The 16,001-nt window shown below is 43.7% G+C and overlaps 1 protein-coding gene across 1 annotated transcript; it reads left to right on the forward strand.

The window, feature by feature from the left end:
- The first annotated feature begins 753 nt into the window (after positions 1–753).
- LOC126284804 (putative eggshell protein) lies at positions 754–6,438 on the forward strand. The gene is made up of 3 exons (XM_049983968.1): positions 754–861; positions 3,626–3,749; positions 6,125–6,438. Exons 1-3 carry the CDS (start codon positions 841–843, stop codon positions 6,250–6,252), a joined length of 273 nt encoding a protein of 90 aa, XP_049839925.1. The 5' UTR covers positions 754–840; the 3' UTR covers positions 6,253–6,438.
- The last annotated feature ends 9,563 nt before the right edge of the window (positions 6,439–16,001 follow it).

The following is a 16,001-nucleotide window of genomic DNA, read 5'->3' on the forward strand; positions in this document are numbered from 1 at the left end:
GAAAATGTAATCACCTATCAGTTCTAGTATAATATATTTGTCCAATGAATACCCGTTTATCATCTGCATTTCTTCTTGATGTAGCCATTTTAATGCCCAGTAGTGTATTTTGGAAAGCATGTTGGCCACTTCTTCCGATGAGTAGAGTAGCCAATTTACCTGACGCCATGTCGATATTAGTGGTTCGCTGATGAAACTATCAAACAGAAAGGAACCACAACGAACTAAATTTGTCGGCCAAATGACGTTGTTTAAACTCTGATATTGTAAAGAAAGTACTTTTTTAAGTATGAGTGAAGTAACAAGAATAATAAAAATGACGTACGTTACGTCAGACGACTGAAAATCAGAAAAGTGCGTACTAAAACAAGTTTCGTCTGTCAAATTAGTTGGTCACTTCTCGGCAGTGCAAAAATATTTAATGACTACTTTTCCTGCACCGGCCAGTTTATTACACGTTCTCCTAGACAGTAACGTAATCAGTGAGTGATAAGCATAAAAATACAATCCAAATAAACGATACGAAAATGAAAACGTCCGTCGCCAGTGATGGTGAAAAGGGTGGTAAAGGTCTTAAGCGAAAGGACGATAAGGAAGTTCTTTCTTCTACAGAGCGTGATGAGTAGTTTGAGTATAACTTGCCGTGATCCAGATCGGCGCCTGACAACTTGGCCTGACGTCCCTTCTTCATGCGCTCAAGGTTGCGCCAGTGATATTGCCGTCGTTTGTTTGCCATTCGCGGCACTCCTCCACGAGACTGCAGACGTCGGCAGCCCCGTTGAGTATAAAGCAGGCGCCGCCACACACCTCCTCACTCTCAACCCTCAGTCAACAACCACAATGGCTCGCGTTCTCTCACTGGTAAGTACCACCTCATTTGTCTCCGAACATTTGTGTCGTATAAAGATGGGATGTATATGCTCTAGAGTACGCGGACATTATCTGCACAATGCACTACGAATAACTTCACTACCAAAGAAGTAATAAATTTTAGCGTCGGTCCTGATGCAGCAGTTTTACTGACTTAACCGCGAAGTTGTAGTAACCGATAAACGTTTTCCATTGCATTTTGGCAGGTGTCTGTAGGAAAAATTTTCATATAGGTTTGACATCAAGTGTAAAGTTTGTTGGAAGTCACAAAGTTCTCTCATTCTCAAATACTGGGTGAATATATTCTGGGTATATCGAGCGCTGTGAGTTACTCTGCCTCAAAAAGTCTACACAGTTTCTAACTGTGATAGTTTAGTTATTGTGTTAAACATTTAACGTTGCATTATATCGCTTAAAGAGTAGACCTTGGCAGCATTTGAAATTGTTAAATTTAGTAAATAACAGTATGAGATATTAAAAATGAAATGCTTGTTGCCCGTGGCAGCCGTTAGCTAGGCAGCTTACAACTGGCATTCTGTCCCGCGTTAACCGTTTAGTAACATACAAGTACGTTTTCTGGCTGATATGTGGTATTAATAGACGGTTAAACTGTCTCCATCTCACATTTTCATGTGCCGTAGGAGTCTTTCGCGGTGGCATGATTCAATAAAATCTTCTTGTTTCCATATTTTAACTCTGCCAAAATAAGATAATTTTTAAATGAACGTCAGCAAGTTCTAATTCGATATAAAACACGTTAAACAGTGTTAGGGATTCTTTGGAAATTTGATTGATTTTAACCAACACTCTCGCAGACGGCTTTCCAAGTCATATAATCGATTGTTGTGTCTGCTGCTTGCAAGAGCATACACGATAATTATTACTAGTGTGTGATAAAAACACGCACTCAGTTAAAACCTATCAACTTTGTGACGTTCTTTACTGTTTCTTATTTGTTCTAACAATATAACATACGTCCGCTGTTAAAACTGATGCGATCTAAGCATCTTCCGCCTGTAATGGTAATGTTACGATGTCGTCTGTAGCAATGAGCAGAGGAAATGCAAAAAAAAAAAAAAATTGTTCAAATGGCTCTGAGCACTATGCGAGTTAAATTCTGAGGTCATCAGTCGTCTAGAACTTAGAACTAATTAAACGTGACAAACCTAAGGACGTAACACACATTCCTGCCCGAGGCAGGATTCGAACCTGCGACCGTAGCGGTCGCTCGGCTCCAGACTGTAGCGTCTAGAACCGCACGACCACTCCGGCCGGCGAGGAAATGCATTTCGTACTTCTAATAACACGTTTATATTATTATTTGTTCTAAATATTCAATAACTCTCTTTGATTTATTCTACCATGTTTGTCCATAGAAATAATTGGAATAACCTAAAGTTAACATACAGAGTGAAAAAATGTGTCAAGACTTTCATACATGGCAAGTAAGTCATCCAAACAAATTGCAAGTAGGCACATTTACCCTTACTTGATATCCTTGTTTAGTAGTGCATTTGTCGAGCTTGTTTACTTGATGAGAGGAGAAGAGCAAACCGTAACCATTCACGTTTTTGTTTACTTTCATTATGCTTCGGGAAGCTTCCCAAAATAGTGTACAAAATACACAATTTCGTCTTGGGGTTCCCTTGGCCATTTTCCTACATAACCTATCTGTTTCCTTTACGTGAAACAAAAATTTGCTCACACATATGTCACACTAAATATTAGTCAAGTGGTATACATAAAACTTTGCTTTTATTTGGGGTAGAAATTTCAATGTCCATTTTACTATGTTCCCACGCAGTGATAGATTAAGGTTTCTTATTCCCTTGGCCATAATCGCTTCTACCGCCTTGCAAGCCGGCCGGGATGGCCGAGTGGTCCTAGGCGCTACAGTCTGGAACCGGGCGACCGCTACAGTCGCAGGTTTGAATCCTACCTCGGGCATGGATGTGTGTGATGTCCTTAGGTTAGTTAGGTTTAAGAAGCTCTACGTTCTAGGGGACTGATGACCTCACAAGTTAAGTCCCATAGTGCTCAGAGCCATTTGAACCACTTTTGAACCGCCTTGCACTGTGCCCACGTTGCACATGGTTGTATTGTAAGTTCTTTACTTCATATTTAAAATATACGGATCAGCGTTGTTTTAGACTGTCTAGTCTGAAAGAGAGATCGAAATTCTGATTTAGAAAAACAGTATCAGTTGAAACATTGAAGAAAATTGTAGCAGGCATACATATTATCAGATGAATGAATCACTGCGAATAGAGACATACTTCGATTATGACATCAGTTACAGACTAATCAACATTATTTAGGCGACACTGACTTCGATTTAGTTCAAATGGTTCAAATGGCTCTAAGCACTACGGCACTTAAATGGAACTAACCTAAGGAAATCACACACATCCATGGCCGAGGAAGGATTCGAACCTACGACTGTAGCAGCAGCGTGGTTACGGACTGAAGCGCCTAGAACCGCTCGGCCACAGCGGCCGGCCTAAGAGTTAGTTACCTTTCCACAAGTTTAACTGAATAGCGACTAAAAGAGAATTTACACAGCTCATTCCGAATGGCCCAAATTTCTACATACCATTTATTTTCCATTTACATTACATTGTCTGTATTTCATAGTTCAGAGTCCTCGAATATCAGTGTCATAGTAAAGTTTAGTTTGAAGTGCACAGAGTAGGGAGTAGGGCAGCACATTTTTTTAATTCCTCTCAGTTACCAACGAATGTGTGATGTGTTGCAGGTATGTCTTCTAGCGGTGGCCAGTTTGGCTCTACTGATTGGCTGTGAGGCCTCCTACCCTCTGGTCGTAGCACATGGACATGGGTACTACCCCTACAAGTCCTCCGGTCATGGATACTACGGCGGTAAGTAACTTTTAAACACGTGCCACAGATTTCTTTGTGTATCGTTATTTTTATGCATAAATCAGCACTGTCTGTATAAAGACAATAGGTATGACCAGGCTGAAACCCAATTTTTTTTCTGATTTTAAAACGATTTAATGCCGGCTTCACCACTTGCATCATTGAGTGTGCCCACTAACATCAAACGAATACGAAACTTTCGTTGGCATTAACTCCTGCTCTCCTTCTTATCGTTCCATCTTGAACTGTTTGTAATATCCACTCGCGTGTGTCTCAGTAACGTGTTCCATTGACATTACCAACCTAGCTCTTCATTCCGAACGGCAGATATATATGATTAATTAACTTCAAAGTCAGAACTGAAAAGTTTCTGACTGCTTTTCTGTCTCCTACGCTTCATTTGGATACAATCCTATGGTAGTATTTGATTGCACTAGATGTGGATTCGAAAAGAATTATTCTTTGTCTTCAGAAATCTACTGTTAATGATTTCTAAGCTTCTGTCATCATTAGTAACATTGTTTGCTATGTCTTTTTTTTATTACCCTTTTGATTCCAGTTTTGAAATTTTGGTATATGCTCCAGTCTATTATTTCTTATCACTTTTTTTTTTTTTTTTTTGCTGTGAATACCTTTATCAATTGACGTCCGCAGTTTTACCGAGAGAGCTACTAAGAGACGAGTTCGTATTTAGGAGGATGGTGGTTCAAATTTCTGTACGGACATCCAGATTTGGGTGTTTCCGAGATTTCGATAAATCGCTTAAGGCGATGGTTCCTTTGAAAGGGGACGGCCATTTTCCTTTCCCATCTTTCCCCAATCTCATCTGGTGTTACGTCTCTAATGACCTCGTCGTCAACGTGAAACCCTAATCTTCCTTTCTCTTTGGAGTTTTCTTTTCCTTCAGAAAGGGCAGTACATAATATTACAGTATTTTTTCAGTTTAACTCTTTTTTTGACATGTGATTTCCTCATCGTCACCTTGTGAAGTAGTGCCTATTCTTCTGCTTCCAGGAGCAGTTTCCCATTTAAATTAGTAGAGCTCATCAGCTCTGTTTTAACTTGGTTACTGGCAGAACAACAGCTACATGCATACCGCATGTTGCTCTCGGAAGCATGTAGTTTTCAGAGAAAATCTTTTCAGCTGCTGTGATCTTATTCTTGATCCTTTTCATAAGTAGATGCTAAATTTTTGCTGTAACCATAGTGTAACTATACAATTACTCAGTACCATTTCTTTCTGTAATGTCACGTGCACCACATTTTCCGGTAGAGAGCACGAACACGACTACAGCAAACTGCTCGTCCACATAAGGTGATCTGGTACATTTAATGAAACTCATTCCACCGTGAGGACACAGTTCAGGGTGAACACTGTCGCGTACTAATATTGCAGGACAAAGAGTCCCTCTGTAACGTGAACAATGTTGTTTCTTTCCCACTAATATTTTTAATAATATCGCATAATGTCAGTTCTACGTACTACCCGACTTCAGCACATCTTTCTATGATCGCCACAAGCACACATCGTCCTTTCTAGAGGATAATTTCACTAAGTATATGTGGAATGAAAATTGAATCCAAGCATAACTATTATTATTCCTCGAAGTACTTATTTTAGTCTTCATCGTCCCTATACAGAATGTAAGCTCCCTAACGAGGGTAGCAGCGTCCATGATGGGACCAAGCAGTTCATCTCGCGTACATTAAAGATCTCGGAAACCATGCGGAATAGGACATATGTCCATATGAAGCCTTATGCTTCATATAAGCGTTCCTGTCATATCCTCGAGTATTAGATATTCCTCCTCGAACACCCTGTATATTCTACATTTACAAGGATGTCCTCCATATGGCCTAATGAAACTAACGATGAATACGAAGTAATGTGAAACAGAAGTCAGTCAGATCAAATCTAAATAATGTTAACTGTTTACTTGTTTAATCCTTCTCGGAATTATCATTCTAACAACTACTTGGCGACGCACGCCTTGTAATACAAATTTTTAAAAATCTACAGTCTGTTTATTGGTAAGATTCCTTATTGAGTGGGCCCCTGCTTTGTGTAATCCTTCCACCTCCAACTACCTACTAAATCCTCGATATCTGTTTCGCACATTCCGATCTTTGCTTCTCATTTTATACACTACAGTGCATCTTCATTTGAAGAGTTAGCTATGCCGTAGCAGATGTTTCAAGAATTTGTTTCTTCTTTCGGTGCAGAACTTCCATAGATTTCCTTCTTACCTAAACTAAAACATAATATGTAACATTCATTTCATTATGTTTCCTGTTTGATGTTGGTAAAAATTAAGTTCCATTCGTGCACGCCATTACAAATAAATCTAGCTAGTGGCCGTTTCCTTGTGTTGCAGGATACCCATACAAATACGACAACCATGGGTACGACTACAAAGGCTACCCTGGATATGGCTACCACGGTTATAGTGCTCCCTACGGCTACCCTGCCTATGGGTATGGCCACGGACACGCCCACTGGTGAAGAACGATGGCTGCCCACTCGCCGTGCTTTCATGATTGACTCACACGATGACTGACTGTCTGCCACATTCGCATTTTAATATCCGCCTTGCTTCTCCAAACTTACAACCAAAACAAACAAAAACTTAAACTTTGTGGTTCTATAGATTGTCAGTGATGTATTCAATAAAAGCATTAGTTTAAAGAATTCTTTTGTTTTACTTAACCTTCGATTACGCCTGTTTGCTAAAAACGATCACGTTAAACATAATTAATCTTTTCATTTCATTGAATCTTGGAAGCCATGGATCAAGACAGTAATGTAGGTTAAGTATTCTTTGATGTCTGAAGATGGCCGGTGTGGTCGAGCGGTTCTAGGCGCTTCAGTCTGGAACCGCGCAACCGCTACGTTCGCAGGTTCGAGTCCTGCCTCGGGCATGGATGTATGTGATGTCCTTAGGTTAGTTAGGTTTAAGTAGTTCCAAGTCCTAGGGGACTGATGACCTCAGATGTTAAGTCCCATAGTTCTCAGAGACATTTGAATCATTTGATTTCTGAAAATTATTTGAATCTTTGCCAGTACGATGCAAACGCCTGTTGTCAAAAGGACGATTTTACGTGGTATGAAGCAAAATTTGAATCTGGATTGACGATGTCTTGGTAGGGAAGACTCAGCGTGTTGTCTGGGACGGGCAGCCATCGACAAATGTCGAAGTAATTGTAGGTGTGTCCCTCATCCCATTGCCGTTCATGTTGTATTATAATGAGATTGATTGTAGCATCAGACTTTTCCCTCACAATATTGTTGTCCATAAAGAAATACTGCCTGGAAAAAAATATACAGTTTTTCATCCAGATCATGATAAAATTTCGAAGTAGGCCTTAGCGTGAATACTGGCTAGTATTCTATAACATCAGCGAGTGACAGTTGGAATCGGTTAACTCATAGAAACACCTGAGGTTAACTATTTGTAGGACTATGAAATAGAACGAGCACATACGATAAGTGGTAGGCAACACACATGACAGACAGGAGATCATTGATAGAACACTAGTGAAATACAATGAGAACACAAAGGAAGTTACTTAGAAAACACTCATATGATTCATCCTGTAATATTGTCCAAATTTGTAAGATCCATACGTAATGAAAATAACAGGAGGTATTGAAAGTACACAAAAAGGGCTTGTTCGACCAGTGGTAGAGCGTCACCGAGATGCTGAGAAACGTTAACCGGAAAAAGGACTGAAAACAGGTGCAGGCTATCCCGTGAAACCCTGATTAGTAAGTTAGAAGAACCAACTTTAAGTGATGAACATCTACAGGGTGTTACAAAAAGGTACTGCCAAACTTTCAGGAAACATTCCTCACACACAAAGAAAGAAAATATGTTATGTGGACATGTGAGCGGAAAGGCTTACTTTCCATGTTAGAGCTCATTTTATTACTTCTCTTCAAATCACATTAATCGTGGAATGGAAACACACAGCAACACAACGTACCAGCGTGACTTCAAACACTTTGTTACAGGAAATGTTCAAAATGTCCTCCGGTACCGAGGATACCTGCATCCACCCTCCGTCGCATGGAATCCCTGATGCGCTGATGCAGCCCTGCAGAATGGCGTATTGTATTACAGCCGTCCACAATACGAGCACGAAGAGTCTCTACATTTGGTACCGGGGTTGCGAAGACAAGAGCTTTCAAATGCCCCCATAAATGAAAGTCAAGGGGGTTGAGTTCAGGAGAGCGTGGAGGACATGGAATTGGTCCGCCTCTACCAGTCGATCGGTCACCGAACCTGTTGTTCAGAAGCGTACGAACACTTCGACTGAAATGTTCAGGAGCTCCATCACGCATGAACCACATAAGGTGTCGTACTTGTAAAGGCAGATGTTCTAGCAGCACAGGCAGAGTATCCCGTATGAAATCATGATAACGTGCTCCATTGAGCGTAGGTGGAAGAACATGGGGCCCAATCAAGACATCACCAACAATGCCTGCCCCAACGTTCACAGAAAATCTGTGTTGATGACGTGTCAACATTACCTTCCTTCAATTGGGCCAACGGGCGATGAATCGAGGAAGTACAGTGCATACTGACGAAACTAAAATGAGCTCTAACATGGAAATTAAGCGTTTCCGGACACATGTCCACATAACATCTTTTCTTTATTTGTGTGTGAGGAATGTTTCCTGAAAGTTGGCCTTAACTTTTTGTAACACCATGTATATCTTGTAAAGAAAGGTAGGTATATACACTCCTGGAAATGGAAAAAAGAACACATTGACACCGGTGTGTCAGACCCACCATACTTGCTCCGGACACTGCGAGAGGGCTGTACAAACAATGATCACACGCACGGCACAGCGGACACACCAGGAACCGCGGTGTTGGCCGTCGAATGGCGCTTGCTGCGTAGCATTTGTGCACCGCCGCCGTCAGTGTCAGCCAGTTTGCCGTGGCATACGGAGCTCCATCGCAGTCTTTAACACTGGTAGCATGCCGCGACAGCGTGGACGTGAACCGTATGTGCAGTTGATGGACTTTGAGCGAGGGCGTATAGTGGGCATGCGGGAGAGCGGGTGGACGTACCGCCGAATTGCTCAACACGTGGGGCGTGAGGTCTCCACAGTACATCGATGTTGTCGTCAGTGGTCGGCGGAAGGTGCACGTGCCCGTCGACCTGGGACCGGACCACAGCGACGCACGGATGCACGCCAAGACCGTAGGATCCTACGCAGTGCCGTAGGGGACCGCACCGCCACTTCCCAGCAAATTAGAGACACTGTTGCTCCTGGGGTATCGGCGAGGACCATTCGCAACCGTCTCCATGAAGCTGAGCTACGGTCCCGCACACCGTTAGGCCGTCTTCCGCTCACGCCCCAACATCATGCAGCCCGCCTCCTGTGGTGTCGCGACAGGCTGAATGGAGGGACGAATGGAGACGTGTCGTCTTCAGCGATGAGAGTCGCTTCTGCCTTGGTGCCAATGATGGTCGTATGCGTGTTTGGCGCCGTGCAGGTCAGCGTCACAATCAGGACTGCATACGACCGAGGCACACAGGGCCAACACCCGGCATCACGGTGTGGGGAGCGATCTCCTACACTGGCCGTACACCTCTGGTGATCGTCGAGGGGACACTGAATACTGCACGGTACGTCCAAACCGTCATCGAACCCATCATTCTACCATTCCTAGACCTGCAAGGGAACTTGCTGTTCCAACAGGACAATGCACGTCCGCATGTATCCCGTGCCACCCAACGTGCTCTAGAAGGTGTAAGTCAACTACCCTGGCCAGCAAGATCTCCGGATCTGTCCCCCATTGAGCATGTTTGGGACTGGATGAAGCGTCGTCTCACGCGGTCTGCACGTCCAGCACGAACGCTGGTCCAACTGAGGCGCCAGGTGGAAATGGCATGGCAAGCCGTTCCACAGGACTACATCCAGCATCTCTACGATCGTCTCCATGTGAGAATAGCAGCCTGCATTTCTGCGAAAGGTGGATATACACTGTACTAGTGCCGACATTGTGCATGCTCTGTTGCCTGTGTCTATGTGCCTGTGGTTCTGTCAGTGTGATCATGTGATGTATCTGACCCCAGGAATGTGTCAATAAAGTTTCCCCTTCCTGGGGCAATGAATTCACGGTGTTCTTATTTCAATTTCCAGGAGTGTATGTATGTTGAAGGTCTCCTCGTAAACAACTGGATAGATTTCAACTAAACTTGTAGATGAAGCGTCAGTTCGTCCGAAAAGGTGCGTCGTTTGAAAAAAAGTGTCCTCTACCATATCTCGGAGAAGCGAAATGCAAAATTCGTACCATCTGCTATGTTCACCAGGACTTAATTGTTGCAGTAATGGCAACTGGTAAGGCTTCAAGTGCAAGCCTCGTTTCAGAACTCGCCACACCGTTGTTTAGGGAAGTTGAAGTTCCTTGACTGCCCGTCTTGTGGACTGCCGAGATTTGAACGCATCTCGGATACGCTCACCGCGAGAGGTTGCGCTTTCATTAGCACACTGGACGTATTCGGGATGTTCAAACCTACGTCCGACCATCTTGATTTAGGTTATTCTTGATTTTCCTAAATCGCTTCAGGCAAATGCCGGAATGGTTCCTTTGAAAGGGCACGGTCGACTTCCTTCCCCATCCTTACGTAATCCGATGGGACACGTGACCTCGCTGTTTGGTCCCCTGTCGCAACCAATTGGCTACGCTCGATATTTTCATCAAACCTGCGTGGCCTATTAGTACTCTTCCCTTCGCATATGCTACGAACTTCCAAGAATTGTCTATGGCAGTCATAAATGTGCTTGCGCATAGGCAGCTTCTGGATGAATCTGCAGAGGAATGCTCGTTTATAGTTTGTATGCAATAAACAGCTGACCTTGTATCTGCAATACACAGCTGACCTTGTATCTGCACAATAGATGTCTCATACACGGGTGCTCAATATCTCCACCTACGCCGATGGATCGAATTAAGCTAAACTTGAAATACATCTTACTTACTGTTCAGATAGAAACAAGGTGGTGGTAAAAGCCATGAACATCCCATTAGGGCGTGGGACGTAAAAAAGTGACAGAGCAGAAGGGGAGGAGGTGGTGGCCAGACATAGAGGGAGGAGTAGACGGAAGGAGAGAGACGGGAGGAGGAGGTAGACATGTAGAGGAGGAGATGTACAGAGAGAGGGAGGAGGAGGTGATTGACGAGAGAAGGGGAAGGAGGAGATGGATGGACAGGAAATGACAGGAATGAATAAATACCAAAGTAGCGCCGGGTTTCTCAGCTAGTCTGATAATAGAAACATCAAAACCAGTTATGCATCACCTCGGTTCCGAGAGTTCCGGAACCTGTAGTGAAAATTCCGCCCTTTTATTGCTCATGAGAACCACACATTGGATGTTGTAGCACCACACAGCGTGACCTTCAGAGGTGGTGATCCAGATTGCTGTACACACCGGTACCTCAAATACCCACTAGCACGTTCTGTGGCATCGATGTATGCCTGTATTCGTCGTGGCATTCTGTCCACAAGTTCAGCAAGGCACTGTTCGTCCAGATTGTCCCACTCCATCAGAGTGGTTGGTGAGTCACGTCCTCCATAAACAGCCCCTTATAATCTATCCCAGTCATGTTCGATAGGGTTCATGTCTGGAGAACATGCTGACCACTGTAATCGAGTGATGTCGTTATCCTGAAGGAAGTCATTTACAAGGTGCGCACGATGGGGTCGCGAATTGTCGTCCATGAAGACGAATGCCTCTCCAATATTCTGCCGATATGGCTGCACTGTTGACTGGACGATGGCATTCACGTATCTTACAACCGTTCAAAAATGGCTCTGAGCACTATGGGACTTAACATCTGAGGTCATCAGTCCCCTAGAACTTAGAACTACTGTAATCTAATTAACCTAAGTACATCACACACATCCATGCCCGAGGCAAGATTCGAACCTGCGATCGTAGTGGTCACGCGGTTCCAGACTGAAGCGCCTAGAACCTCTCGGCCACACCGGCCGGCCTACAGCCGTTATTGAGCCTTCCATGACCACCAGCGGCCCCATATAACGCCACCCCAAAACATAAGGGAACCTCCACCTTGCTGCACTTGCTGGACAGTGTGTCTAAGGCGTTCACTCAGACCGGGTTTCCTCGAAACACCGGCGATTGTCTGGTTGAAGGCATATGCGACACTCATCGGTGTGGGCAATCCTGAGAGATCCATTCGGCATGTTGTTGGTCCCATCTGTACTGCGCTGCATGGTGTCGTAGTTGCAAAGATGGATCTCGCCATGGACTTCGAGTATGAAGTTGCGCAACATGCAACCTAATGCGCACAGTTTGAGTCGTAACACGACGCCCTGTGGCTGCACGAAAAGCATTATTCAACATGGTGGCATTGCTGTCAGGGTTCCTCCGAGCCATAGTCCGTAGGTAGCGGTCATACACTGCAGTAGTAGCCCTTGGTCGGCCTGAGCGAGGCACGTCATCAACAGTTCCTCTCTCTGTATTTCCTCCATGTCCGAACAGCATCACTCCGAGACGCCTGGACACTGACCTTGTTAAGAGCCCTTCCTGGCACAAAGTAACAATGCGTACGCGATTGATTCGTGGTATCTACCGTCTAGGCATCGAACTACAGACAACACGAGTCGTGTACCTCGTTCCTGGTGGAATGACTGGAACTGATCGGCTGTCGGGCCACCTCCGTCTAGTAGGCGCTGCTCATGCATGGTTGTTTACATCTTTGGGCGGGTTCAGTGACATCTCTGAACAGTCAAAGGGACTGTGTCTGTGATACAATATCCACCGTCAACGTCTAGCTTCTGTAGTTCTGGGAACTGGGGTGATGCAAAACTTTTTGGATGTGTATATATAAGAGCTCTCTACGTACCACCCGCGTATGGATCGTGAAAGAGAGATTACACTAATTACAGCGCGCAGGGACGCATTTAAGCAGTCATTCCATTCATCTTGCTCTCTGTACGTGAATGGAAAGAGACAAAAGCCTAATGACTGGTACAACGGGAAGTACGCTGTGCTACGCATTTCATTGCTTTTCATTTGTCTCGCGCATCATACCTTTTCTAGAGACACAATTCACGGATATGATATTTTGTGTCTTTGTGCTATTTCGAGCATCAGAAGGGAAAGTATAACTCACATAACTGCTACGAGAAGACGGTGACTGGGGACTGAAGCCAGGTCAGCTCGAAAGGTTTCAAAACAGGTGTTCGTCTTATGATCTGTGTCCGTCACCGCATGCAGCTGCAGAGCCTATGGTGGTAATCATGACACAGGGTTCATGACATCGTACTCAGTCATCACATTACTTCGCCGTTCTAGCACAAACTTACGTGAGTAGACCCCTAACTATTTTAAATCTTGAAGGCCTTGGCACACGTATGTTTTGCGAGAAAGCACTTTCACTACCGACATGTTTCTCTGAAGTACACTGTCGGAAACAAAATCTAAACACCAAAAAATGAAAAATTGGGAACACATTTGCCTATGTAACATCTGTATGTGATTAACAAATTGAAATCACAGGTTAATGTAAGTGCGAAATAAGACATTGTAAATTTGAAATTCTGACATATTAATAGCCAGTGTAACCGCAAGAATGTTGAAATCAAGCATGCAAATGTGCATGTATTGTGGTGTACAGGTGCCGTATTTCAGTTTGTAGGATGGAATGCCATGCCTGCTGCACTTGCTCGGTCAACACAAGGACGATTAATGTTGTTTGAGGCTGACGGTGGAGCTTTCGTCCGATGATATCATACGGGATCGTGTCCCACATCATAACCTACAGGTGTAGGTCCAGTGTGTCAATCAGGCAGACAGGTTGGTTGCAGGCCCTCAACTGACCTCCTAAGCAATACACGGCCGTCACTGGCACCAAGGCAGAACCAGCTTTTATCAGAAAACACAACGATCTACACTCTGCCACTACTGAGCTCTCGCTCGACACCACTGAAATCACAAATGACGGTGTTTCAAGGTCAGTGAAATGCACGCTACACGGCTTCTGGCTCAGAGCAGTCGTTAAAGTAACCGATTTACAACAGTTCGTTGTGTCACTGTGATGCCAACTGCTGCTCAAATTCCTGCTACGGATGCAGTATGATGCGCCAGAGCCGTACATGGTGGTCTTTCCTGTCGGTAGCGACAACTGACAATCCGGAGCCCGGTTTTCTCTCGACGGTACGTTCTCGTGACCACCGTCACTAGATTCGTGCAGCCGGCCGTTGTGGATGAGCGGTTCTAGACGTTACAGTCTGGAACCGCACGACCGCTAGGGTCGCAGGCTCGAATCCTGCCTGAGCCATGGATGTATGTGATGTCCTTAGGCTAGTTAGGTTTAAGTAGTTATAAGTTCTATGGGTCTGATGTCCTTAGATGTTAAGTCCCATATTGCTCAGAGCCATTTGAACCTGGATCATTGTTTCAGTTCAAGACCATGTCAACACTCCTGAAACTGGTACCACGTCTGGCTGAAGACAGAGTCAACAGGCTCTATAAACTGAAGCTGCAAATCGAGACCGATATCTGAAGATGGTCGTTGCTGACAGAAACCGGTAGTCTAAGGACCAAACGTTCTGTGATCATGGACTGGATTAAACATTTCTGCTCATGAAAAGTACACGCAAAATAAACGGTGCTCTCGTAATGGGCACGTAGTGGAAAGGCAGCTACTAAACTTAGAGCCATTAGGGGCGAGCATCGGTAGCTGTTGCACAGAGGTTTTAGCTTCGAATTTTAATTTTAAGGCTTTGGTTTTCACTACCAGAGCAGATACGACAAACTTATATGTAGTTTGCCATCAGTTTTATCTCTTTGGTTTTCTGCCGTGTAAGCAATTTTTCAGTCACACATGCAACACCAAGTAAATAAAGGTACTGAGGTCCGACGCAATTTAAATGTGAGATGGGTATGTCCAAATATATCCTGATGCATTGTTGTTCTTTCTTACTTCCTTGTGACGGGAAAATGGCTTTGAGCCGTTGGACTGCCGTTGAGTACCATGGTACTATACAGTAGTAATAGCATGTCAGGAGGGAAGGTATAAGGCAGCGCAATTTCAATCAAAGCATTGAATGCTCTTCTTTTTTTTAATCTCAATAATTTGTATTTCGCTTTTTTAATTTGGGTTTCTATTTATTTATACATTTTTGTGATCATCATAGTACGACAGCACTTTTACATACTTTCTGTTGAAAAAATTAATTGTGAGGCGGCCAGATCATTCAATATCCTAGATACAAATTAAAAGAACTTAAATATTATTAACTGAAAACCTTATAGATGTTACTGTCTATACAGTACACATCGATGATTGCGTGTGACCTAACATCAAAACTGATTGATCTTGTACTGAATCAGTCTATATAAGGGCAAAGACAACCACTGGCTGTTACTAACATTCTAACAACAGCACCAGCGGGAACTGAGTAATCGAAGACTGTTTATTAACTTTCAGCTAAACAAAACAATTAATATTAAACTTGAAAATTGCTTAGCAAGAGTTGCCTGTACACGTTTCTAAAAATGGACTCTGTGAAATATAGTATTCATAACTGCTCCTCCAAATTTCACCATCCAAACGCGAATGGCAAGAAGAGGACAAATATATAAAAGAAATCTCCTTAATTTAACTAAACTAAAGCTCTTATGCCAAATTTATTGGAAGTCACTTTGTTAAGGAATTTCCTTGCAGTTTTACGTTGCTAACGTTTGTTTTTGTCTTAACGTGCATGCCACATCCAGCATCGTCCGTGGTCAGTTTTCTATATTGCAATCCTCGTAAGGCTAAACTTTTACTTTCCCGGTTGCTTCTTTCACTCTCACTTATCCGTTCCTATGGATTTCATGACCATTCATTCTTTTCTGGTGTTACTTCATTTCACACTTTATCTGCACACGTCTATATCTATGTCTGTTCCCAAAACCATACTCTGCAAACCACTGTGAGGTGAATGGCAGAGGGTACGTCCCTTTGTATCACTCCCCAGACCCCTTCCCTTTATTCACGGATAGAGCGCGGAAATGCCTCCGCTCATGCTAAAAGTAATTTAATCTTGTAATCACGATCCCTACGACAGCAATAGGTACGATGTCGTAGTGCATTCCTATAGCCATTATTTAAAACCAGTTCTTGAAACTTCGTAAGCAGGCTTTTCCAGTGTAGCTTAGGTCTGTCTACAAGTGTTTGCTAGTTCAGTTTCTTCAGACATTCTGTGACGCACTCCCTATGGACC

The sequence above is a fragment of the Schistocerca gregaria genome, chromosome 8 (genome assembly GCF_023897955.1).
Source record: "Schistocerca gregaria isolate iqSchGreg1 chromosome 8, iqSchGreg1.2, whole genome shotgun sequence".
NCBI lineage: Eukaryota > Metazoa > Arthropoda > Insecta > Orthoptera > Acrididae > Schistocerca > Schistocerca gregaria.